General features: G+C 60.3%; 1 protein-coding gene and 1 long non-coding RNA gene across 3 annotated transcripts in view; one reads left to right on the forward strand and one right to left on the reverse strand.

Moving 5' to 3' along the window:
• The first annotated feature begins 651 nt into the window (after nt 1-651).
• RALGDS (ral guanine nucleotide dissociation stimulator) overlaps nt 652-22,783 on the forward strand; it is a 47,573-nt gene continuing 25,441 nt past the window's right edge. The window contains exon 1 of one of the 2 annotated variants that reach the window (XM_038188096.2): nt 652-884. In XM_038188096.2, the coding sequence (XP_038044024.1) occupies nt 867-884 (18 nt within the window). In that variant the 5' untranslated portion in view covers nt 652-866. Of the gene's footprint in view, nt 885-10,955; nt 11,547-22,783 lie in introns of those variants that run through there. The other variant, XM_038188095.2, reaches the window with a different exon arrangement.
• LOC139999042 (uncharacterized) lies at nt 6,083-8,461 on the reverse strand. Its single transcript, XR_011804033.1, has 2 exons — nt 7,767-8,461; nt 6,083-6,426 (listed from the first exon to the last, which is right to left on the reverse strand). It is a non-coding gene; the product is annotated as an uncharacterized lncRNA (long non-coding RNA).

Below are 22,783 nucleotides of genomic sequence, written 5' to 3' on the forward strand. Positions count from 1 at the left end.
CATAAATACAAACCACGAGCACTGGAGCCTCTCAAACGCAGCTCTCTGTTTCCAGGGCAACTCCGCTCAGCCTTGCCGGCTCACCAGCTCACGCTCCAGCACCCCGGCTGCGCATGGAGCTTTCCAGCACCTTTTTCCTTGGGTTCCTCCGGGCCTCATATCAGGCACTGGGCCGAGCAGAGACGCAGCAGCCGGGGGTGGCCGTTGGTTGTGCTCCAGCCTGGTGGTCCCAGCAGGGTGCTGGGGGGGGGAACAGGGCTGGGAAGAGCCTGGCAGTGGGTTGCACCGAGTGCCCCCTTCCCTGCCCTACAGATCTCCTATTTATAATCACACAGCAGCGCTGCCCCAACCCTACAACCCTCTCCTCGCTCCCCGCAGAGCCCCAAAACCCCCTTGCAGCACCCCCCACCCGAAAAAAATCTGGGCTTCCCGAGGGAGGAGAGGACACAAGCGGGGCTCCTTTGGGGTCCCCCTTCCCGTGCGCTCCGCAGGGCGCAGCTCCACGCTGTGCGCTCCGCTGCTTTGGGGCCGCGGGGGCGCGCCCAGCCGGTCCCTTTGCGCGCGACCGGGCGGAGCCGAGCTCGGCCCCCGCCCCCCCATTCCCCCCACCCCCCCGATCCCCGTTCCGCGCGCCCGCCCCCGCGCTGCGCGCTCCCGGCGACGGCGGCTCCCGGGGCGGGGGGAGCCCCCATGGCCGGCGCGGCGCGGCCCCGGCCGCCGGGCAGCTCGGGGGGGCGCTGAGCCCCCGGCCCCAACGAGCCCCCCAAGGAGGGGGGGAACGGGACCCCCGGCCCCGAGGGGTCCCGCAGCGGGGGCCGGCGGCTTTTCCAGCGCGGCTCCGCGGAGGCTATGGTGTGCGGGGCACGATGATGATCGACAGCCAGGTGAGCGGCGCGCTGCGCTCCTTTAGGGCTTTTTTTTTTTTACCCCCCTTTCTAGGGGGTCTGTCCCCTTCTGAGGGGGGTTTGGGGTGAGACGGAGCGCGGGGGGGGCTGCAGGTGCAGGTGACTGTCCTGGTGGCAGCCCTGCGGCACCCTACAGAGGAGCAGCAGCAGCCTGGGGGGGTCCCTCCTGGTTTCTCCTGTTCTGGGGGAGCCTGGAGGAGTGGGGCTGGAGGATGGGAGTGAAAAGCAGCCTGGCTGGGATGGGTCCGGCTGCTGGAGCGATGTTATGGGGTGCTGAGGGATGTTGTGGGGTGCTGTGGGGTGCTGCAGGCTGTGCCCACCAGCCGGGGCTGCTGCTCTCCCTGGCAGGTGGCACCAGGAGGACCCTTGACCCTGCCCGGAGCATTTATGGGATTAAACGAAGCTAAATTGGGCCCGGAGGGGCACAAGGTCTGTGCTCGCAACCCCTCCTGGTGCTTTTGGGGCAGGGGAGGATGAAGCAAAGGAGGAATATTTGGGGGTCTTGACAGAACGCGGCTCTTTGGTCCCGCTGCTTCTCTGACTTTATCCTGCCTGGTGCCCTTCTCACGTCCCGAGCTCCCCAGCCCCGGTGAGGGATGGGGTTGATGCCCACGGGGGCAGTGGGGAGGAGGTGGGCACAGGCAGGCCTGGAGTGGGGAAGGGGAAGGCTGATGCTGCGATGGGGAAGTGGTTGGGATCTGTTTTTTGACTGGAAAAATGTGCATAGCAAGCGGGTCTGTTTGGTCTGGGCCTCGTCTGCATTGACCCAGCGCTGGGGACAAAAAATGAACCAGCGCTGTTGGGGGGCAGCGTGTGAGGCAGGGGCTGGCACCGGCACGTGTAGTGCACCTCTGGCAAAGGGGGCTGGCAGCCCAAATACTGGGGTTTGCATCCTGACCCTGCCAGGGGTCAAGAACAAGAGCGCTGTCACCGTGGCTGTGGGCTGGAGGGGCTAATTCTGCTGTGAGAGCCAGAAAATTACAGGTGTAAAATCATCTAGAAAGAGACGTGGATAGCTCAGTCCCCTGCTCGTGCTGCGTTAGGCAGGCTGCGTTCCTACAGAGCGCATTGCACGAAGCCTGGGCTTCAGCCTTCCCTTCGCTGTTGGTATTTACCCCGTTCTACATCGGGGGAAACTGAGGCACGCGGAGGTTTTATCCCCAGCCTTAAATCCTATAAGGAGGGGGTGGAAAGGTGTGGGGCACAGCTGAGCTGTCCTGGCTCCCATTGCGTGCCCTGCTCGAGGAGGACGAGCCCCTTTTGCTGCGGAAGGGGTGCAGATCACCCAAGCCCCATCCTTTTTATGACTGCCGGTGAGGAGGAATTTCCAGCTGCGGCCGCACCCCGGAGCTCCTCTGGCTGCCCGGCCGCATTGCTCGGGCCTCGTAAACGTTTCTCTGCCGGGTTGCCAAGGGAAAGACCCACACAAACAGCGGGGAAAAGTCGCTGCTGCAAAGTAAATAAGCTGAGCAAACAGGGAGGGGTTTCCGCCTCTGCTCTAATTGCTGCAGGTGCGCTCAGGGCATCGTGACGCGGGAAAGCAAAGGTTGGTGTGCAGGGAGGAATTTCAGCCTTTATCACCAAAACCCGCATGTGAGTGGGGTCAGAAGGTGGCTGCCATCCCGGGCCAGGCTCCTGGAGCTGCAGGCTTGTCCCTGTGCTCCCTCACTGCCTGCTTGGGTTGGGGAAGGGAGCAGATGGCATGCGAATAGGGCCGGGGCTGGCCGAGCCTCTGTGGGATGCAGAGCCTGAGCGCAGGGAGTGGAGCTGGGGCTGAACTGGCTTCGGTGCCGCCCTCGTTCATCTGACCCAAGGCCGGGCAGGGAGCTGTGCCACGTCTGACAGCCAGGAGCTCGCTGACGGCCGTGCTTTGCTGCGGGCAGGAGGGCGAGCTGGCAACTGGTGACAGCGAGCGGGGGTCCTGCTGGCAGCGGGGTCTGGGGGGGTGCAGGAGGGGAGATGCTGAGTTCCTCCGCAGTGGAGATCGATGGCTCCATCTGGAGCTCCCACTCACGTGTGTGTGTTTGTGCCTGCAGGCAGGGCCGGGCAGCACGAGGAGCGGGGTGTGCAGCAACTGCTGCAGGCTCCAGCAGAACCCCCTGGGCTGGGATGCTCCAGGGCCTGATCCTACACCCTGCAGCTCGGTGCAGTTTGTCGTCTTTGGGGTCAGCTCGCTTTGCAAGGGCTGCTCACGTGAGCAGGGGAGGGGGGGGTTCAGGACTGTTTATTCCAGGCATATTTTGGAATTCTGTTTCTCAGTTTCTTGTGGTGTTTTTGCCGTGCCACCCCCTGTACGCTGCCTGCCTGCTGCCCCTCAGGGAGCAGGGGTCCTGAGCTTGCCTGGGGATTTAAAAGCAACCTGCCCTATCCATCAGGGCCGGCTTCGCTTGATACCTTCCCATTGCTATAGCAACGTGCGCCTCGCGGAGGATGCCAGCACGCTTTCCAGGCAGCAGCCGCAGAGAAACTGCTTCACCTGCCCCCAAACTGCAACCACTCAGGAGCAGGGGGGGCTGACTGATACCAGCCTGCAGCTGCTGGGGTCAGAGGCACAGAGAAGCTGATGCCAGCTCGCTTAGGCTGACCCCACTCTTCCCACCCCTCCTGAGTCTCCCTGGGACAGCAGGGTGACAAAACAGGGGTATGAGGGCATGGTACCCAGTGCCAGGATTTGGGGTTTCTCTCCAGAGGAGCTCAGGATGGTGCCAGCAAGCTCCCCAGGCCGGCTGGGTGTTGGGGGCTGTTTGGGTTTTACCCTCCTGGCTGCCAGATGAGCCTTACCTGCAGCACCCTAATGGGATGAGGGGGTTGTTTGCCTGCTTCCCCCAAGTGACCTTGCTCCCTGCTCCATCTCCTGGCACATTTCTCACTGAATGGCCTCAGGGACACCGTGGTCTTCTCCCCCAGCCCTCTGTCCTTTGCTTTTCCACGCAACCCAGAGGCTGTCCCCTGCCACGCAGCTGCAGGTGGCCATCGGGGTGGCTTTGGGGCTGCCTTCCCCATTCTGAGGTGGCTGCTGCTGCTGGGGGCTGGCTGGGGACGCGTTTTGGGGGCCCTGTGCGTGCCCTGAGCGGGGCCGGGCAGGAGAGCGGTGCTGTGCAGCAGATGGCACTCTTGTTTTCCCTATGAATTATTGGCTTGGGTTTTGCCTTCGTCAGTGCTGGGAAGGGTCAGCGGTGACAAAGAGGGGGCAGAGCTGCTCAGGAGCTCGGGGTTTGCGCCTCGCTCACCGAGGAGGAGCCGCGCGTGGCTGCTCGGTGTGGACAACACGAGGCAGCTCCATCCACCGAGACCCAAAGGCCAACCCAAAGCACCCAGGACCTGCTGTGAAACCTCGGCGAGGCCACGTCAGTCACTGTCCCTCCCCCCTGGGAAATGAAAGCCCTGATCCGGAGCTCCCTTTTGTGCCTGTTCCCACTGCCAGCAGCCAAAGTGTTTCCCTGTTCCCCAGCGTTTCCTTGTGCCTGGTGCCGTGTCCTCCCCATCAGGGGGCCGGCAGAGGTGCCGAGCTACATGAATTTCCAGGGCCTTTTGGCTCCCAGGCCACTCCAGCGTGCCTGGGGCTCCCTGCGGGTTGCCGGATATTTGTTTTCCTTACCAATTTTTATTTATTTTCCCCCCTTGCATTGTCATTTTTGGCCGTGGGTCAAAGGCAACACTTGTAGATGGGAGCTGACGTCAATGGCAGCCTGGCGGTGGCGTGTCAGGGGCCTGCAGGCCTCCAGGACAGGGCTCCTGCTCCCCTCGGGCTGCGAGCTCACCCCCTGGGAAATCGGGCTGTAGGCGAGCACCAGAGCTCGGAGAATTAGGGATGTCCCCGTGTAGGTCTTGTAGGATGTCCAGTGCTTGGGACACAAACCCTGTGGGCAGCAGACCCCGTAGAGGCCTCGGCCTCCTGGCTCCGCACACAGCTCAGGGCCCTTTGAAGCCTCCCCCCGGCCCCGCTGCCTCCATCCCACAGCGGATTTCCCCCCGCCTGCTTCCTGCCCGTCCCAACTCTTCACCTCTGGTGTGAAAAAAAGTCTGGGTGGGTGCATGGGGGGGACAAGGCTGATCCCAGGCAGGGGTGGCTGAGGTATGGGGCCGAGCTCAGCCCGTGCTGGGGTGTCCTCTCCTTCCCCAGGAGCCCCACGTTGGCTGCCTCGTGCCTGGCCGGCCATGGGGAGCACGAGTCCGTTCCCCCTCCTCCTCCTCCTCCGGGTGCTGGCGGTTGTTTGAGGGCCCTGTTTTACTTGGCAGAGGATGAAAGTCCCTGTGGGCTCCAGCCCTCCCTTCAGCATTTCCATGGTGACAGGCGGGCGCTTCTGTGCTGTCCCCGGGGCACCGCAGCGATGCTGCGTCTCCGCGGGGTGGGTTTGGAGCCCCCCAGCATGGGGACATCAGGCATGGGAGCCCCAGGGCTCGTGGGGGGACAGGTTATCCTGTGCCCCATGGGGTAAGCACTGAAACAGGGAAGGGTTTTGTTTAGGGTGCCTGTGACATGGACAGGGACGCCTGCAGCCTCGTGTCCCCCGGCAAAGAGCCCGTCCTGCACCTCTGCGTTAAAACCCGCGCTGGGAAATATTAGGGCAGTGCTGTGGGGATAACGGGAGAGAAGGGGCGGGGAGAGGGCTGATAAATGATCCCACTGCCTGGGGAAGGTGTGTTTCTGCTGGGGGGAAGGCATTTTTCTCCCTGCTGCTGCAGCGCAGACCTTCTTGGGGGTGAGTGCTGCAGAAGTCTTGGTTGTGCCATCAGGAGGGGAGCTGGACCCAGGGGGCTTTCGTTTGGATGGGGCATCAGGCAGGCATCTGCATCTCCTGCTGCCCCAAAACCCACCCCTGTGAATGGCTGCCCATTAAGGGGCTCACAGGGGCTCCTTTCTTGCGACTGAAATGCAGCAATAATGCAATATTCTGGGGCCTGGCCGGCCACGGGGAGCACGAGTCCGTTCCCCTGTGCTCTGTGTGCCTGGGCACCATTTTCCTACTTGAGACCTCCCAGCTCCTTTGTAGGAGCCGGTGATGTGCAGCCAGAGCTTGTGGGGTGAACCCAGGAGGCCTTCATGGGGACCAGCCCTGCACCCATGGGTGCCACAGCCCCAATTCTGGGGGCCTCACCCAGCACCCATGGAGCCAGGCGCTGCGTCGGGTGGCTCCGGGTGCTTACACAACTCCCCTTCGCGCTGCTCCCACTGCTGCTTGAAAGGGTGTTTAGTTAATAGGATTATAAAGCTTTCCTGTCGTTAGGCAACGGAAATCAATGGAGGGCCTCCAGGGCTGAGCCTCATCCGATTTGCAGCGCGGTCGCTCGATGGCAGTGACGGGTGTGGGGCAGGAGGGGGACGTGCCACCTCCTGTGCCGTGCCCCGCTCCCGGAGGATGCTCTCGGCTGTCAGCACCAGCCAGGTTTTGTCCTGCTGCAGGGGTTTGGGGAGCTGGGCTCTGCCTGCAGCCGGTGCTTTGGGGAAGGGTCTCCGTGCTCTCCAGCCCACCGAACCTGACAGCGTTTGGGTTTGGTCCCCCGCCGTGTCCTTGCTCACCTGCAAGGGGAGCAAACCGTGTACTGGTGTCCAGGCTGAAACACCCCTCCTGCTGTGAGCCAGGGCTGGGCTGGCTCAGGAGAGGTCCACAAAGGCTGTCGGCTCCTGCGTGGCTGAGGAAGCGGTGCCAGCCCCCTCGCCTTGGTGCTGGGAGGCTGGGCAGCACCTGAACCAGAGCCCTGAAGGAAACCTCCAGGAAAATCAACCTGCTCCAGGAACCCACCCCTGCAACAAGTGTTCCCATCCCCTTGGCTAGCACAGGCTGGTGAGGAGGGGACTGCACGTGGCGGAGGCTTCTTCCAAGCCCCTCGGCCATAAAGCGAAGAGGGAGGACTGGGAGAGCCTTGGCTTTGTGCCTGGGGCTGGAAACCTCTGAGCTGCTCCAGTTGTGTCTGTTATCTCCGAGCCCGTTCACTGCCTGACAGGCGATACGGGGCAGCGATGCGGCTCCGCAGATAACCTCCTGGCTTTACACATCGTGTAAAGAGTGCCCGGGGAGCTGCAGGCTCAGCAGCACGGTGGGCTGCAGGGCTGGGGGACAGGACCCCCATCCCCTGGGGCGTGTTTGAGCTTTGGTTGGTGACTCAGGGGATGCAGCATCCCCGGCGAGTGCTCCAGGCGCCGTGCAGCACGTCCCCGTGCCCCGTTTGCCTGCAGGTCTCGATGGCTGTGGACATATGCCCGCAGAGATGCCCCAGCCTTGCTGCCAGCCTGCTCTCCCTCGGCAGCCGGCTGCTGCTCCAGCCTGGCTGCCAGGTGGAATAAACCCTTGCCGGGAAAGGATAATTGGTGACAGCAGGGGCTGTCGCGGCTTGCCCGTGCCCTCAGCCCTCCGTGCCCCGCGGCACCGCGCTGTTGTGCAGTAGGGATGCTGCTGACAGTGAGGAGCTCCTGGCCGGGCTGGGTTGCCCAGCGAGGGACCAGGCGAGCCCTGCTGTGCCCCGTGTGCTGCCCACCCCCATCCCAACCAGGTGGGTGGTGTGATGGGTGGGTGTTTGGGGAGATGCTGGGGGTTTTCCTTAGGTTTGGAGCTGCAGTGTGCACATGGCAGCTCGTGGCACCTCTGCAGCCCCCAGCTTCCACACCCGCCATCTGAGCCCAGCATGGGGAGGTGGATGCCCCTACACGAACGCAATCATCCCGGCTATTTGTGCCCAAAGCACGTACAGGCTGTGTGCTGGGGATTTCCCTCCCCGAGAGCTGCACCCAGGCACCCTCCTGGAGTGCCTCTGCCTGCCCTGTGCCCATCCACCCGCACCCAGGGGCTGCGGTGTGGGTGCCCCCATCCTGGGCTCCATCCCCGAAGGGGGGTCGTGATGGAAACCTCATCCCAGCGTTACCATGGCAGCCTCCAGCAGCTCCCTCCGTGACAGCTCGGTATTAGCAGCTCCCGTGGGACCCATTCCGACAGGATAAAGCACTCTCGGCACGGGACGCGGCAGCTGGAGCGTGAGCGGCAGAGCCCAGTTGTGCTCCTGATGCAGGGAAACAGCCTCGGAAGCAGAAAGGGGGCTTGTGGGCACCTCCTGGCCCTTTTCTAGGGGGAAAGTGGTCCTCGGCCTCATTGGCATCCCCCCTTGGTCCTCACATCCCCCCCTTGGTCCTCGCATCCCCGCGCGTTGCTGCAGTGACCGTCTCCATGGTGACTGGTTCCGAGCGGCCGCATCCAGGCACCGCGGTGGGGGGCGATGGGGACGCGTCCCCGTCCCCTCCCCATGGGACCTGGAGGCTCCCAGGGCGCCTTCCCACCCCCAGGGGAGCGTGGACATGGAAATCCCTCAGGTGACAAATGTGTGGAGGAATCCCAAGGAAACTAATTGCTTCCCCCCCTCAATGCTTGCTGGCTCTCGCTTTGCAAAGGTAATTGCTGCTCCACACCCATTAAACGGCCAGCTCGTGCCTCACGCGGGCTCGATTGAGGATTAATTTTGCATACGTGTCCCTTCTGGGGAGCTCGGGCATTTATTCAGGCTGGGGCCACTGTCAGGAGCGGAACTTGGAGGGTGCAAGGGCGGCTTCTTGAAGTAAATGCCTAAAACCGAGGGTGCGGTTAAAAATGAGTGGGGTTTGTTCTCTTATAACTCACTTGGGACAAGGTGGGTTTTGAGCGGGGTTATACACCACGAGCTGGATACCAAGCTGCCCTTGTTTTTTGCTGGGGACTTGGTGTCCTGCCTGCTCAGGTCCCTTGGAAGCCCTGTGGGACACCCACCCGTGGGACACCCACCTACCCGTCCGAGCCTGCTCTGCCCCTCGAGGTGTGCCCGTGGGCTTCCCGTAACCGCTTGGTTTCTGCAGAGGGATGCCACCGGGCTGGGATTTCTGTGCTTTTGAAAGCAGGTTTCCTCTTCCTATTACCGATCGGTATCGAAGGGGAAGAGCGGCTGGGATTTTCCACTCGCTTTCCCCTTCTCGTGCTGCTCCGTTTCCCCTTTGCCTTTCTGTCGCCCTGACCCAGTGAAAATAAACCCGTGGGCTTTGCATCATTTCCCCGAAGCCGGGCGTTCTCCTGCACCCGCGGGGCGCTGCGCTGGTTGGGCTCGGGGACAATTCGTGGAGTCGCAATTTCCTTAGCAAAACAAACCTGCCATTGTTCCTGCCGTGGGATTCCTTTCGTTTTGTGGAAGCCTTTGATGCTCAACTTCATAAAGCGCCAGGGTCAGCCTTCCTCGGACGGGGGCTTCATCCTCAGGAGCGAGTCGCTTGGTGGTAGGAGTGGCTGATGGAGAGGTCGGGCGCTGCTTTTGGAGCAGTTTGAGTGCCTGCACCGTGTGCTGGGCACTGACACCCTCCTGTGCACGAGTTTGTCCCCAAAACCTGCACCCACCTACAGGGTGACTCGGTCGTGGTCCATCCCGATGAGCCCGAATGATGCGTTTTGGGTAGCAGAGGCTGTGAGGGATGGATGTGCGGCCCCAGCCAGGAGCTGGTGACTTTGGGGCAGCAGCAGAGCAGCCGGGAGCAGGCTGCAGCTGGTGGAGGTGTCACCATTTCTCTGTTCCTGCCGAGGCTCTTACTGGAAAAGGGCATTTTCCCAGTTAGAGCAGTGAAGCAGCAAGGTCCTGTTCCTGCTGAATGTGCAGGAAACAACAAAGCCCCAGTGCAAAACGAAACGGGGAAGCACCAGGGGCTGGGATGGAGCTGCTGCCCGATGCGGGGGTGAGGGGAGCCAGGGGAAAGTTTCTCCTCCAGCCCTCGCAGGGCTTCCCCGCTCCGTGGGTTCCATCCCGTGCTGGGGATCTGTTACCCCATCGGGATGGGCACGGGGCTTTGGGGCTGCTGCTGACAGAGAGTTTGGGATCGTAGCTCACCCAGGGTGGAGGTGGAGTGGGACGGGGCTGTCGTTCACAAGCCTGTGTGGGATGGTCCTGTCCGGGCTGGTTTGGTGCTGGGAGAACTTTTCCTGTCCACTTCTGCTGCAGACATCCCAGTGGCGAGTGCTTCTCGGGATGGTGCTGCAGTCACTCAGCCCCATCAGAAGGTGCAATCCCGGCCGGCCAAGCCCGGTTTGTTACTGGAAGGTTGTTACTGGAAAGCCCTGCTCTGCTGAGCTGTCGTGGGGCGGCGAGGAACCCGCGCGGGGGCTCGGTGCAGCTCTGAGTCACCTTTCCTGGGAGCGGGGCTGCGGGCGCTGCCCGTGCCTGGGGCAGGTTGCGTGGCTGGTGAGGGCAGCAATGAGGCACCGGGACATAGCGAGACGGTGACTCCGTGCGGGGGTGTTCCCTGGGCTGTGGCACTGCCTTGGCACTATGAAAAAGGACCAGGCAGTTCCCATAATATCACCAGGCTGGGAGATGACCCCGGAGATGGTGCCTGCCCTGTGCAAAGTGGGGCTCAGCTGGATTCCCCAGTGCAGCTCCAAAACCCATAGCCATGCTGCGGGCTTTGGGAAAGCAGGGACTGGGCTGCACCATCCTGTGCCTCTGCCCTGTGTGCAGCAAGGGGAACCCCAAATCGGGGCCTGCTGCTGCCCCCATTCGCCTTGTCTGCGCCCCTGGTGCGAGTGTCAGTGCCTCTCTCATACCCCATGAAGGGGCTGGTGCAAATACTGCAGGAAGGTGTAGGGAGATGCTCTTTGCAGCTAAAACACCCCAGTGTGCCGCTCTCCCTCCAGCTGAACTCCTTTTTGGAGCTGTGGGCTCCCTGGGGTGCAGAAGGCAGCAGGTGCCGTGCTCGCCTGGGTGAAACTTCCCACGCGGGACTGACCCCAAATCTCCAGTGCTCGCTGTCTTTGTTCGGTGCCGCGCTGCGTTTCCAGTGCCATCGGGCTCCCAGCCTTTCTCTGGGGGTGAATTATTGAGCCTCGCCGTGGCCCTGGGAGTGCAGGAAGGTGTTGATCTGAACCTGCCTCCGACAATGGGAAGCGGGGATGGAAGAGGAGAAGGCAAGAAAAGGGGAGGCTCCCACCCGGATCAGGCATGCTCCCTGCCTCACACCCTCTCATCCTTCCAGCTCTGCCTGTTTGCCTGCCACAACAGCCGGAGGGAAAAACTGTAGCCTCTGCGGACCCAGCCTGATCGCAGGCAGGAATCCACGGCAGGCAGGACCTGTTGTGTCTCGGGGACAATGCGCGGGATCCGCGAGTGCCGCGCATGCAGATGAGGCTTGCAGCGAGGTGGGAGCCGGCACCGGCATCGCTGGGAGAGCGAGCAAGGAGCGGCTGGCGAGGCGGCGTGCCGAGGCATGCTCCCAAAGGGCTGCTGCTCCCAAAGGGCTGCTCCTCCGGCCACGGGAGCATCGCCCGCTGCACACACGCACACGCACACAGGCGCGCTCGCTCACACACGCGCGCACACAGCCTCGCGGTGCGGCTCCTGGCAGCCCTTTGATTTGCGAGGAAGGAAATAAGGGCGCTCGGAGCAGCAGCAGCAGCAGCGGCGGAGGCTGTTGGCAAGATGCGCTGAGAAAAATCGAGCAGGGAGAGATCTCCGGTCTGCTTCCCTGCCTGGCCTGGAGCCCCTCCTGCAAGAGGAGCGGCGGCAGAGAGAGAGAGGAGAATGAGCAGCCCCTCCGCGCCTGGGAAGATGGAGGCGAAACCTTTGTTCAACGTGCAGAAGGCTCTGGTGCAGCCCGTGCAGATGTGCATGTTGGATATCCCCCTGAGCGTGCAGGATGACGATGTAAGTGGCAGGCGAGGCGGCTGCCAGCCCCCGCGGGGGCTCCGGGGCCGGGGTGGGCGTGCAGGGGGCAGAGAGGAGCCGTGACCCCACCCCGGCACTGGCCGGGGCTGGTGGACTTGTGGCAAAGTTGAAGGTGCCAAGAAGGTGGCACCGCCTCCCGGCGCAGCCCTTTCCTCCCCAAGAGCTGCGTTTGGAGCCAGCCTGCGCCTTGTCTCTTGCAAAATCCAAGATGAAAGGAGGAGTCGGGGAGGCAGGGGAAGCTCCCTGCTGGGTGGGAGACTCGCGGTGGCGCTCGGTGCAGGAGGGCAGGTTTCTTGCGGGTGTCCTGCCTGGGGACGGCTCGGAGGTGGTGGCAGAGCTCAGGGCTGCCCTGTCTGATCCCGCTGGCAGCGTGGGCACCCCTCCTGCCCGCTCGGCTGCAGCAAAGGGCAGGGCTGGGATGCACAAAGTGGCGCTGGCTGCAGCACCAGGGCAGATTTCCCAAAGCGTGGCTCACGGTGCCCATCATCACCTTAACTCTGCCCCTCGCAGGAACGCACCGGGAACCCGATTGTGCAGGAGAGAGCCCTGCCCCAAAGCTGCTGGGGACCCCAATGTAGGGGCAGTGCTTCCCCCAGCTCGTGGTGGGTGAGCAGGCGGCATCCCAGCTCCGCGAGGGCTTGGGATGCGCTCCAGGTGCCGCCAGCATTCGGGGCAGAGCTGCCTCTGCGTGGGGAGCAGGGGAAGCCCCCGCTCTCGCCGTGCGTGCTCAGCGTTCGTCCTCACCGCAGGGGCCTTAAATCTGCATTTTTTTTCCTGGTGGAGAGCAGTTAGGATACGGTGGTGAACGTTACCTTCTCTTCTGCATCACCTGCGTGCTTAAAGGGATAAAATGACACCGAGAGGAGCCCTCGGAGGAGGGAGGGCTCCCCTGCAGGCACCGTGCCGGATCCTGGCAGGGGTAGGCAGCCCCAGCCCAGCCCAGCTCCTCTGCAGGGATGGGCTCGCAGGGAGCTCCTATATTTAGAAACACCCCAGGGGGTTTTGCCAGCACCGTGGGTGCCGCTGTGCTAATGAGGATACCTGTGACGGTCACTGCAGAGCCAGCAGGGCGTGCCGGGGCTGGGAACGCGCCCCAAAAGCATGGCAGGGAGGAAAGGAGGGAGGCGAAGGCAGCCTGCGGGGTGCTGGAGCGCGGGAGGAAGGCGCTGACCTCGCAGCTGGGTGCTTTATTCTCATTGAGCTTGATTTGTCAGCAGCTCACAGCTCGCCGTAGCCATACCTGGGGCTGGGTTTCCCCGCGGTGTGCTGTGGGATCCTCAGGATTCACCAGCGCTGGAGATCGGTGCCTGCCCGGGCAGTGACTGGGATGGGGTGTGGGGATGTCCTGCCCTGGGTTGCTCAAAATGACCTCCGTTTGCTGATTGTATCCGTGGTTTCATTGCAGAATGGAAAAAATAATAATCATTAAGGGGGTTGTGCCCCGTTGGAGGGATTTTTTTTTTTTTTGCTTGGTGTCCCCAGCCCTCTGTCACCGCCGGGGCGTTTCCTCCGTTGTGCAGGATGGAAGGGGATGGAAACCCCAACCACTGGGAGCACGTTCTCCACCATCCCCGTTTCCACTCGACCTGGGGCTCCGCCTGAGTGCCTCGTGTGTTTGCGTGAAGGAAACCGGGGGTGCTCGCTGCCTTCCCTTCTCCCAGAAAGCGGGGGCGAGGCGGCTGCACCCCCGCAGCGCCGGCACCTCTCCGTGCTTGGAGTCCCTGCAGCGGGGAAGCCCTGGGCGAGGAGCGATGGGGAAAGTCCTCGCTGGCAGCCAAGGAGCTCCTCCAGCCACGGGGATCGGTGCCTCGTGCCCGTCCGGGGCTGTCCCCACACTGTCACCTCCCGCTCTGTTTCAGCACCTGCAGGCTCGCGGATTGCCTTTCCCCTTGGAGGTGGTGCAGGGAATTTGGGAGAAGATTAGGGGCTGTTACGTGGGGACTTCAGATGCATGCATTTGAGCAGAGCTCTAATAAGTGGACGGGGTCCAGGGGTCACACTAACGAGTGGCCGAACGCTGCCCAGCAGCACTGACCCCAACCTGCTGCGAGTGAGGGTCCACAGGAGGCAGGGATGGGAGCGGAGAAAACAAATCTGCATCACGGGAAGGGAGTCAGAGCAGCATCCCAGCTGTGTCACTGTGCCCCACTGCTCTTTGGGGTGCCCCCTGCCTCTCCCCACTTGTTTGCAGCTAAAGGAGGGAGGAAGGGACGTGGGCACCTGTGGCCATATCCAGGGGCTGGCACCGGGGCAGAGGTGGCTCTCGTTTCCGTTCCCTCGCTGGCTGTCGCTGGGGCCGCCAGTCCCTCCCTTTCAAAACCCACCCGAGCAGTTGCAAAATTTCTCAGGGTGCTTCTCGTGCCACGATGGGGAGGGATTTCCAAACCTTTGCTAATAAAAGAGTAACGGTTTCTATCTCTGGGAAATGGGGAAATCAACGAGCGGGCTGTCACAAGCCATGTAACGGCTTTTGGGGCACCTCGGCCCTTCCCTTGTAGGGTGGAGCTGCTTTGTCGGCTTCCTTGGCAATATCTGCTCCCTGCGAGTGGTGGGGACAGGGACAGTGGTGCCACAGCCTGGGCACATCCCAGGGGGTCCATTCCATGCCCTGGGTTTTGGGAAGCTGTCAGGGGAAGGCACCAGCACCCTGCTCAGCCCCCCCTTGTCCTTGCTCCCTGGTGACGCCCTCATGAGCGCAGCAGGTTTGACTTCAAAGCAGTTAGCAAATATTTTCCACTCCAGTGGGCTAATTAGTTAAATTACATTTCGCATGCTAATTTATTCCTCTAATATTATTTTTTTTCCCAATGTACTGATGTGCAGGAGGAGATAAAAGCTTGGTTTGACCTTAGAGCCAGGCCTGGAGGAGCTGGAGATGGGAGCGAGCGGTCGCTCCCCAGGTTTGCCGTAGCCCAGGTTTATTCCCCGCTGCGCTCAGGGATCTCGTTCGGTTGGGCTTTTCGTCTTTTAGCTGACTGCAGCCCGGGTACCTTGGGTGTAATGTCATCTCCTGGCACGTAGAAGAAAAAAAACTTGGAGATCAGCACTAATGAGTTACTGATTTCCAGCTCCATTCCTCAGGAGCACGGAGCGCTGATAGATGGCAGGGGATGAATCCTGCCCGCAGGGGCTCGGGGCAGCGCCGTCTCCTGCGCACCAGCGGCACCAGGGCTGCCCTGGGGGCTCAGTCTGTTCCTCCACGACCTGCCCTGCACCAGGGCTGATGGAGCTGGTTGTGCAGGGGCTGGAAACCAGCCTTCCTCGCCACGCTTGGGAGGATGAGTGCCTCTGGAAGGGAGGCGGACGCTCTCCACATCCTGAGCCACCAAGGCTCAGCTCCCTCCCATGGATGCAGCGGGTGTTTTGGGTTGATGGGATGAGCTGGTGAGTGTGGGGACGCACGGTGTGCAAACCTTTTGTCCTGCTGGTGAACCCTTGCTGGTGACCGAGCCCTGCTCAAAGACTCAGCACCCACACCCCTTGCAACATCCCTCCCTGGGGTGGCTTTGCCCACCGGGGGTCGGGTGGGCTTCCAGCCGTGGGGACGAGGAGCTGGAGCTCATGGGGGTCACGGGTCAGTCCCAGGCACTGGGGTGAAGCAGTCGCTGAAAACAGCCCTGCAATGAATCAAACGCTTTGTCGTGTTTATATCAAAGGCTGCTTCTTTTCCACTGCCTGTGCATGGTAGATGTTATCAGGAGGGAGGAGCTGAAAATGAGCGCTGGGACTGTTTCCTGACCACAATTACAGACAAAAACAACAAATCCCTCCATCCTCTGTCTTTTGGCCAAACTCTCCTTTCCCCTCGGGTGAATCATCACTTGGCATTTTAGAGGAAAACTGCAAAACTACGGAAAAAGTCAACCCGGCTGAATGCTCATCCACGAGAGCAGAATTCCAGGAGAGCGCTGTAAAATCCCAGGACTTGTGGGAAGCAGCAGAACCCATCCCTGCCTCCCTGGGGGCTGGGTTTCACCCCCCTGGCGAGGCTGCCCCATGGGTTCAGAGCATGCAAGTGTTTTTGAGGCGACACGGGTGCGCTTCTTGCTTGTGGTGCCTGTGCAAATGGCCATCCTGGGAGCTTTGGGGGCAGTGGTGGTTCCTGGGCTGAGCTTTCACCCTGAGCTATGGGGACGGGGGAGAGGGTCACCGATGGCTGCTGCTGCGTTTGGTTCCTGGGTGCTAACGCCGCTGGAGGCTTCACCTCCACGTTCCTGCGAACTCTTCGACCGAATCCACGAGGGGAGTGGAGCCGTGGGCGTGCTGGGCTGGTGCCACTTTAATAAGCAGTCAGCAGGACCGCAGTGATGCAGCCGGGCAGACGAGGGTTGCCAAACCAAAATGAGAGCCCAGACCTCTGGAGCCTTGAGCAGAGCCTGCCCCAGTGGCCGGGACTCATCCTGCCCAGCCTCTCGTCATCACAGCCCCAGCCGGTGGCCTGGGGGGGGCCCCACGTGCAGACTGGGGGTTACTGGTGGGATCAAAGCAATGCTAATGCTCCCTGTGCTGCAAGTGCAGGAGGAGCCGATGCTTCCAGCCGCTGCCGGACTGATCTGCGTTCAGCGTTTTTATAAGAGGTTGGCTGGGTCTGTGCGTGCCCGTAGCTGCGGAGTAGAAATTGCAAAGTAAAATTGGTAAAACACCTCGTGCTGCATCCTCTACTGGTACAAGGCAAGGCAAAACCACTGTTTTGGGTGGCATTACCCCTAAATGTCACTGGGATTTAATGTTCAGAGAGATGTCCTGGATTGTTGCCCTGTCGCTGTGCTCTTCCTCCTCCCCATCGTTTAGCCCCAGTTGCTGCCCAAAATCTGGGGGCAGTGTAAGAGCTTGCCCCTTGCAGCTTTTCCTCTAGACTTGTGCTTCCTAGAGGCGTGGGCTCAGCCCCCTGTGCTTTCTCAGGTGAGATGGGCTCTCTTCTCCCCATTTTCTCTTTCCCTGCTCTCATTTCCCATCCCGATGACACCACGAGGGCCGTCGAGCTCGGTGGGGCGCCTCACACAGCTCCCAGTGCCCGCGTGCTGCTGGCAGTCACTGGCTCCATCCCAGCACCCTGGCTGCAGCTGCCTCCTGGCAGCTCGGTGGCACGAGGCCCCTCTGGGACAGCACGTTGTCCCCTGTCCCCTCACCCCGGGGCTGCCGTGACACCGTGCCGTGAGCGTGCTGGCACCGCTCCACTGAGCCACATTGGGTTCGGGGGCTGGTTTGGGGCAGTGGGAAGGAGCCTTGCAGAGCCCACTTGCGGCTTGGCAGGGGCACAGGGGTGCTTCTCGATGACACCAGCTCCTCTCTCACAGCACTCGGTGTCCCTGAAACGTTTTGGTATTGCAGCGAGGGTCGGCTCTGTCCCACCCCGAGGAGATGGCTCGCGGGGGATGCTGCCTGGCAGGGCAGCGGTTCCCTCTGACCACGCTGCAATGTGCAGGCTCACTTTGGGCAGAACTCGTGGTATTTGGTGTTTTTAACTCCTGGGGCTGTGTGCGTGGGGCACGCAGGCTGTCTGCTGCTGCGGGGAGCTGCAGTCCACAGCCAAGGCTTTCAAGTGTCCCCTCGATGCCTGGGCTGGCCGAGAGCAGCATCCCCGGTGCTCGCCTTCCCCTGTGCCTACACGGTGAGGAACTTTCTCTCTCTTAAAGCGAAGACCCAAAGTTATGAACCACGAAGGCTGTTAATATCTGCAGGCTGACTTGCTGATTTTACTGGCGTCCTCTGCTGTGCAGCTTCGTGCAGGCGTCTCCTCATCCCAGCTCCTTGCTTCCCTCCCAGCTCCTGCTGGTTCGGGGTGCCCTGGCTCTGGGGGCATCCTGCGAGCTGGCAATCCCTGACCTGCTCCTGTTGACGGCTCCTGAGGGCAGCGGGCAGGATCAGGCCCTTGGCTAGGGCACATCGAGGAGCTGTTTGAGGTGAGCCATGCGATGGGCTCGTAGCGTCTGGCCGTGGCCGTGACGCTGGCAACAGGGCAGCAACTGCAGAGCAACACCCCCAGTGATGCTGGGGCACTGCTCGCTCTCAGTCTGCTGGGAAATAGCATCCAAAAAAAAAACCAAAAAACCTAAAAATAACCCCTTCTACTTTTCCTTTTCTTCTCCCTTTAGGCTTCTATGTGCCTTGGTCTGAGAGACTGTTTCTTTTTTTTCCTTTCATCAGAGCAACCCCCTCTCCCCCCAGCCCTTCTACTTCCCATCCTGGAAACCGAGCACAAACCAAGAACTGTGAACAGAGAGGTCAGAGGGGAAATGGGATTTTTAGCAGCAGCCTCCGGGCTAACTGACCCCAGCAGCTGGGGGCACCTCTGGGGCCACAGGGATGGGAGGACGGAGCCCCCCCAGGGTCTGGCAGCTCGGGGAGCTCCTGCCTGGGGGGGTTTCTCCTGCCTGGGCAGCCCCCGAGCTGCTGGAGCTGGGAAACAGGGATTAATCCCTGCCCGCCTGCTGTGTGCGAGTGAGAGGGATCAAAAGAAACTGTGAAAATCCCGGATTTCCCTTCCCATTTGGCAGAGGGAAGCGGGAGGCGGCTGGGCTGCAGGGCACAGCTCCACCATTTCCCACTGCACGGGGCTTGAAGCCCTGCACCCGTGGGCCTCCATCCCTGGTGGTTTTGGGGTCAGCACAAGGCTGCATCCTGGCAGCCGACCCCATCCGAGACCTCCGACAAACCGCAAATTCCAGGGGCCCCCTCGCCACGAGGCTGCTCCAGAAAAGAGCTTTGCAAGTGGATGTGGATGTCAGGAAGGGAAAGGAAGGCTCCGAAGGGAAGGGAGGCTCCGAAGGGAAGCTCCACGGGGCTCTGGTTTCGGCAGGGAGGTGCCTCGGCACACGCCAGCCCGGTGATGTACCTGCGTGCTGCCACGTTGCACGGCTGCGTGTCATGGAAACCCTGACACAGCCCCGCAGCAGCGTGTCGCAAACAGCAACGGGGTAATTAACTGTCAATATGTAATGATCTTGGCTGCTGAGATGAAAAAAAATCAACACGCGGGCTGCTCGGCTGTGGGTTAATCAGCCCAACCTGTCGGGGCCGTGAGAGCTGATGGAGGGAGATGCTCGTGGGGGTAGGATGCAGCCGGGTGCTGCGATGTCTTGCCAAAAGTCCCGCCGAAGCTGGATCAGACCCTTAGGGAGCAGCTCGTTGCACTCATTTTCTGCTTCCTGACCCACCTAAAAACACCCGGGTCACATTTCCTAACCTTCTTCCCTGCAACAAGGGGGTGGAAAACTCTTTTTTTTCCTCCCGAAATGAGGCTAACGGCGAGCTGCTGTCTGCCTGTCTGTGGCCTCCCGCCCCGGGTGAGTTCTCAACCTGCTGGCCCGCTTCATGCAAATCTGGCGGAGGGCTCGCAGATCATTAGATCTATGCAAAAACGCTGAGAGGAGGTAGCTGAGTGGAGGAAAGGAATCTTGTAAATGCCCCCGAAACAGCTGTAGCGTGAGCTCGTGTATTATTAGACACCAGAAAATCCACGTGGGAGACGCTGCTTACAAACGCTTTAACCACAAAAACATTTTCAGTCTCGGTTCGTACATTTTTAGGCACCGAGGGCGGCCTCGAGACACAAAACTGTAGGAAATGAGACCCGAGTAGTTCCAGCGCTCGCAGGATGACCTTGTTATTTTAACGAAAACCGAAATTCTTCGGCGCTCGCTGCGATCCCTGGAGCCAAGACTCCGAGGAAGAAGAGCGTAAATCACGAGCTGGAGGGCCAGCAGTGCCGTGGCCGGACCCGGTGCTGTGCTGTGACTCAGCGCTGCCGCTGTTTGTGCCACCGAAACCGAGAGATGAAGCTGGCCCCGTGCCCCCAGCGGATGGCATTGCTGGGAAGAGCGCTGCTCCGCCGCGCCAAGCAAGCCCGACAAAAAGCGCCGTGCTGGCCGTCGGGGGGACACGCCGGAATAACTTCCCCCTGCTGAAACAATGCAGAGAGGAAACCTTTTCAAGTGGCTCTTACCAAGGGGAAAATGATTTGGCTTTTTTAAACATCCTCTGAGGGTCTGACAATACCAGGGAAGGGCGAAAGACTTTTGCAATTCTTCATTGACTTATCAGCCATGTGGCCGTGTGTCTCAATGGGGCGAGACCCGGCTCGGGCTCTGGACAGTCAGATTTTCCCTTTCCAGCTCTTGCCAGGCTCCTTTCCTGCCTCTCGTGGGGACACCAGAAAGTGTTGAAGTGGGATACTTCCATCTCCATTCACTGCGCTCTGCCCCGACCACGGGGATTTGGCCCAGGTGCTGTCGGTGTCGGTGAGCACCTGGATGCTCTCCTGTCCCGTGGCCCTGCCCTGCTCCTGGCCCTGGCTTCTCACCACCAGCCACGCTGTCACCACGCTCTGCGGCTGCCTCCAGGCTTCTCCCCTCGCTCCAAACCAAGCCAGCTTCCCTGCGGCTCGCACCGCGGCTTCCCGACGTGCCCGGGTTTTGATGTATGCTTTCCCTGACGCTTGTGTGGCTGGAGGAGGTGCAGGGCCATTGTTGGAACATCCTTTTCCATATCCCCCGTTAAAGGGCTCTGTTCCTGTTTAGCTGGATTTCTTTGTTTCAAGTAACCTCAGATATTTACTTGTGGCATTAGCGCTCTGCGTGCGGTGCACCTTGCTGCTGCTTCGCGTATTTCCAGGATCTGGCATTTCAATCTGTTCCACCTCACTCCTATTTTGGGCTAACTCTGCGTTAAACCCAGGCTGTTCTGAGTCCGTTTGGCCTTTGCTACCTGTAGTTCTGCTCAGCGTGGCTCTGCAGCCTGCGTGGGTCCCACGTTTAGCTCTGGACACAGTCCTGCATGATGCATCAGCTCCGTGTGCTGCTCCCCTGCCTTTGTGCTCCTCTCTTGGGCCTCTTAGCAGCTCCACAGCCCCATTCCCTCCCCTACGTGTGCCCAGACATGTTTCAGCACCGGGGATGCTCACGGTGCTGGAAAATGTGCCAGGGTAAGGAGCTGGCGATGAGCAAGGTTTCTTTGTTATCCGTCGGGATTTCTCTGTTGGTCCTCTGCCAGGTCCTCGTGTTTCCGAGAGGCTCCTTTTACGAGATTCAGCTGAACGTGTCAGTTCGGCTCCTTACCGGCGCTGGAAAAATGTTTTCGCTGCCCTTGAAGGTACCTTGAAAGGTGAGCGGAGCCCGAGCCCTGCTCTGTGTCAGTCCAGGCACCCCACCTGGCTGTGGTGCCACCCTTTTCGCCATCCGGGTGATTTGTAGGGAGCTGCACCAGGCTGGAAGGGGACATGGGGGAGAAGGAAACATTCAATAATGCCCGGGGAATCCCGTTATGGGCTGAGTTCCCTTTGGGAAGCAGCACGGCAGGGACCCTGCAAGGCCCAGGGGTGCTTTGCCAACTCCTTGCCCCATGTCAGCAACCAATAGCTCCGTTTTTCTGGCACACATTATGAAATCTCACCGCGCTGTCTTATTTTCCTGGTGGATGAGAGGGCCCGTTTTGATTTCAGAAAGGAAACTATCATATCTTCAGGGGTTACACCCATTCCTGTCTTTCCCTGCCAATTCCTGTGGCTTCGTAACCTTTCTCTTTCCTACCAGTGGTTTGCCTTTTCACTGCTATCCAGCAGAGGAGTGCAAGCAAGGGTGAAAGCTGCAGTAATTCAGAGCACCTGGGAGCCCCGAGCTGGCCGTATGCTGATTGCTAAGCAACGCAGAAAAATGTTTTTCCTGTTTTTCTTTTGGTTACGAGCACCTTAGGTGGTATTTGTTAAAAGAGCTGACTGAAACATTCCGGCAGAAAGGTGATAGGGAGATAAAAGCCGCCTTTAAAGACAAATGGCTCAAGAAAGACATCTCCCTGTCTGCGGTGTGTCCGGCTGCAGCAGCCCCGTGCCCGCTGACCTCGGCTCTGGGAGCCCAAAGTTCAGCCGAAGGGGAGAGGCAGCAGCTCCTGCTTGACGTGGGGATGCCTGGTGCTAAAAGCTCCTGGGGATCCAGTGATCCTCCCCAAAAAAACAGCCAGCCCTGGGCAAGCTGCTCTGGTTGTTTCACTGCATCCCCCTGCTGCTGGCCGCCCTGCGAAGCGCCGTGAGGTCTCTTGGTGCTGTTCCCAAGATGGAACTTGTTGTTTTTGGCCTTCTGGGTGTGTTTCAATGTTAGCAGTCGTGTTTTGCCTCTTTTTTTTCTTTTTTCTGGGTATTTTCTTTTCGCTGTAAGTGGCTGCGTGACTTCTTGTGGCAATGTCCCCATGCGCCTTTCCCCAGAAGTGTCCACACGAGGTGTGCTGTGGTCAGTTCTTTCGCAGAAAGTGGCTTTGATTTCCCCGTGCGCCCCGTGCCGGCCTTGTTCTGCCGAATTCTAGAGGTCAGCAGGTCTGAAAACCCAAGGCTTACCTTATCACCTGCTGCCCTAAGGCAAGACGCTCAAATATTATGGCAAAGCGGATGGTGTGAGCGTTAGGATGGAGGGGAAATATTCCTGCAAGCTCGTTAGTTTTCCAGGCTGGTGGCATAATTACGCTGCCACTGCTGAGCATCAGGCTCTGCAGGAGGCTCCGCAGGAGGTGCTGTAGCCCGGCTGCACGCGGGGGCTGCAGGAAACCAAGCCCAGCAGAGCGGGATGGAGAGGTTCAGCCTTCCCCTGCCAACACAAAGAGCTCCTGTGGAGGGAAAGGGCCCAAGAAATGCCCCAAACCTGGGTCTGAACAGCTGGGCTGAGGGATTCCTAAAACACCCTGGCCAGCGGTGTCTGGCTCGCCCCTAAAATCTGGTTAAAAACTGGCATGGATCGTGATCACAAGTGAGAACTGGGACTGTGAGAGATGGGGCTGGGTGGGATCCATCGGTCCCCAAATAAATTCTGGGAGCTGCTGCTCTAACCTCACGTTGGCGTGCAGGGGATACTGAGAGCACTAATACCACTGCCCCGTCTTGCAGAAGCTGTGAGGTTTTTTCCCCAGAGGAGAAGAGGAAGTGGTGCTGGTTCTTTGTTTTATAGAAACGCTCATCATAATAATAGTAATTTTCCAGTAGAGCCTGGGCCTTGGAGAGGTGGGGGCAGTGGAAGTGAAAGTTTCAAATGAAAATCTGAACACCCAGAAAGTTTTGGTTCAGGACTCAAAGCAAGCGGTAACAGACAGCTCCACTTCCAGTTAATAATTCTTTTCTATCGACAGCGCTTTTCCTCCCAAGTGCCTTACAAACAGGGATGCAAAGGGCTTCCCCAGCCCCTATGACACGAGGAGGGTACAGAGTGCTGCGGGGACTGACCCGATGTGTTTTGTTG

This window comes from Anas platyrhynchos, chromosome 18, assembly GCF_047663525.1.
Source record: "Anas platyrhynchos isolate ZD024472 breed Pekin duck chromosome 18, IASCAAS_PekinDuck_T2T, whole genome shotgun sequence".
Taxonomy (NCBI): Eukaryota; Metazoa; Chordata; class Aves; order Anseriformes; family Anatidae; genus Anas; species Anas platyrhynchos.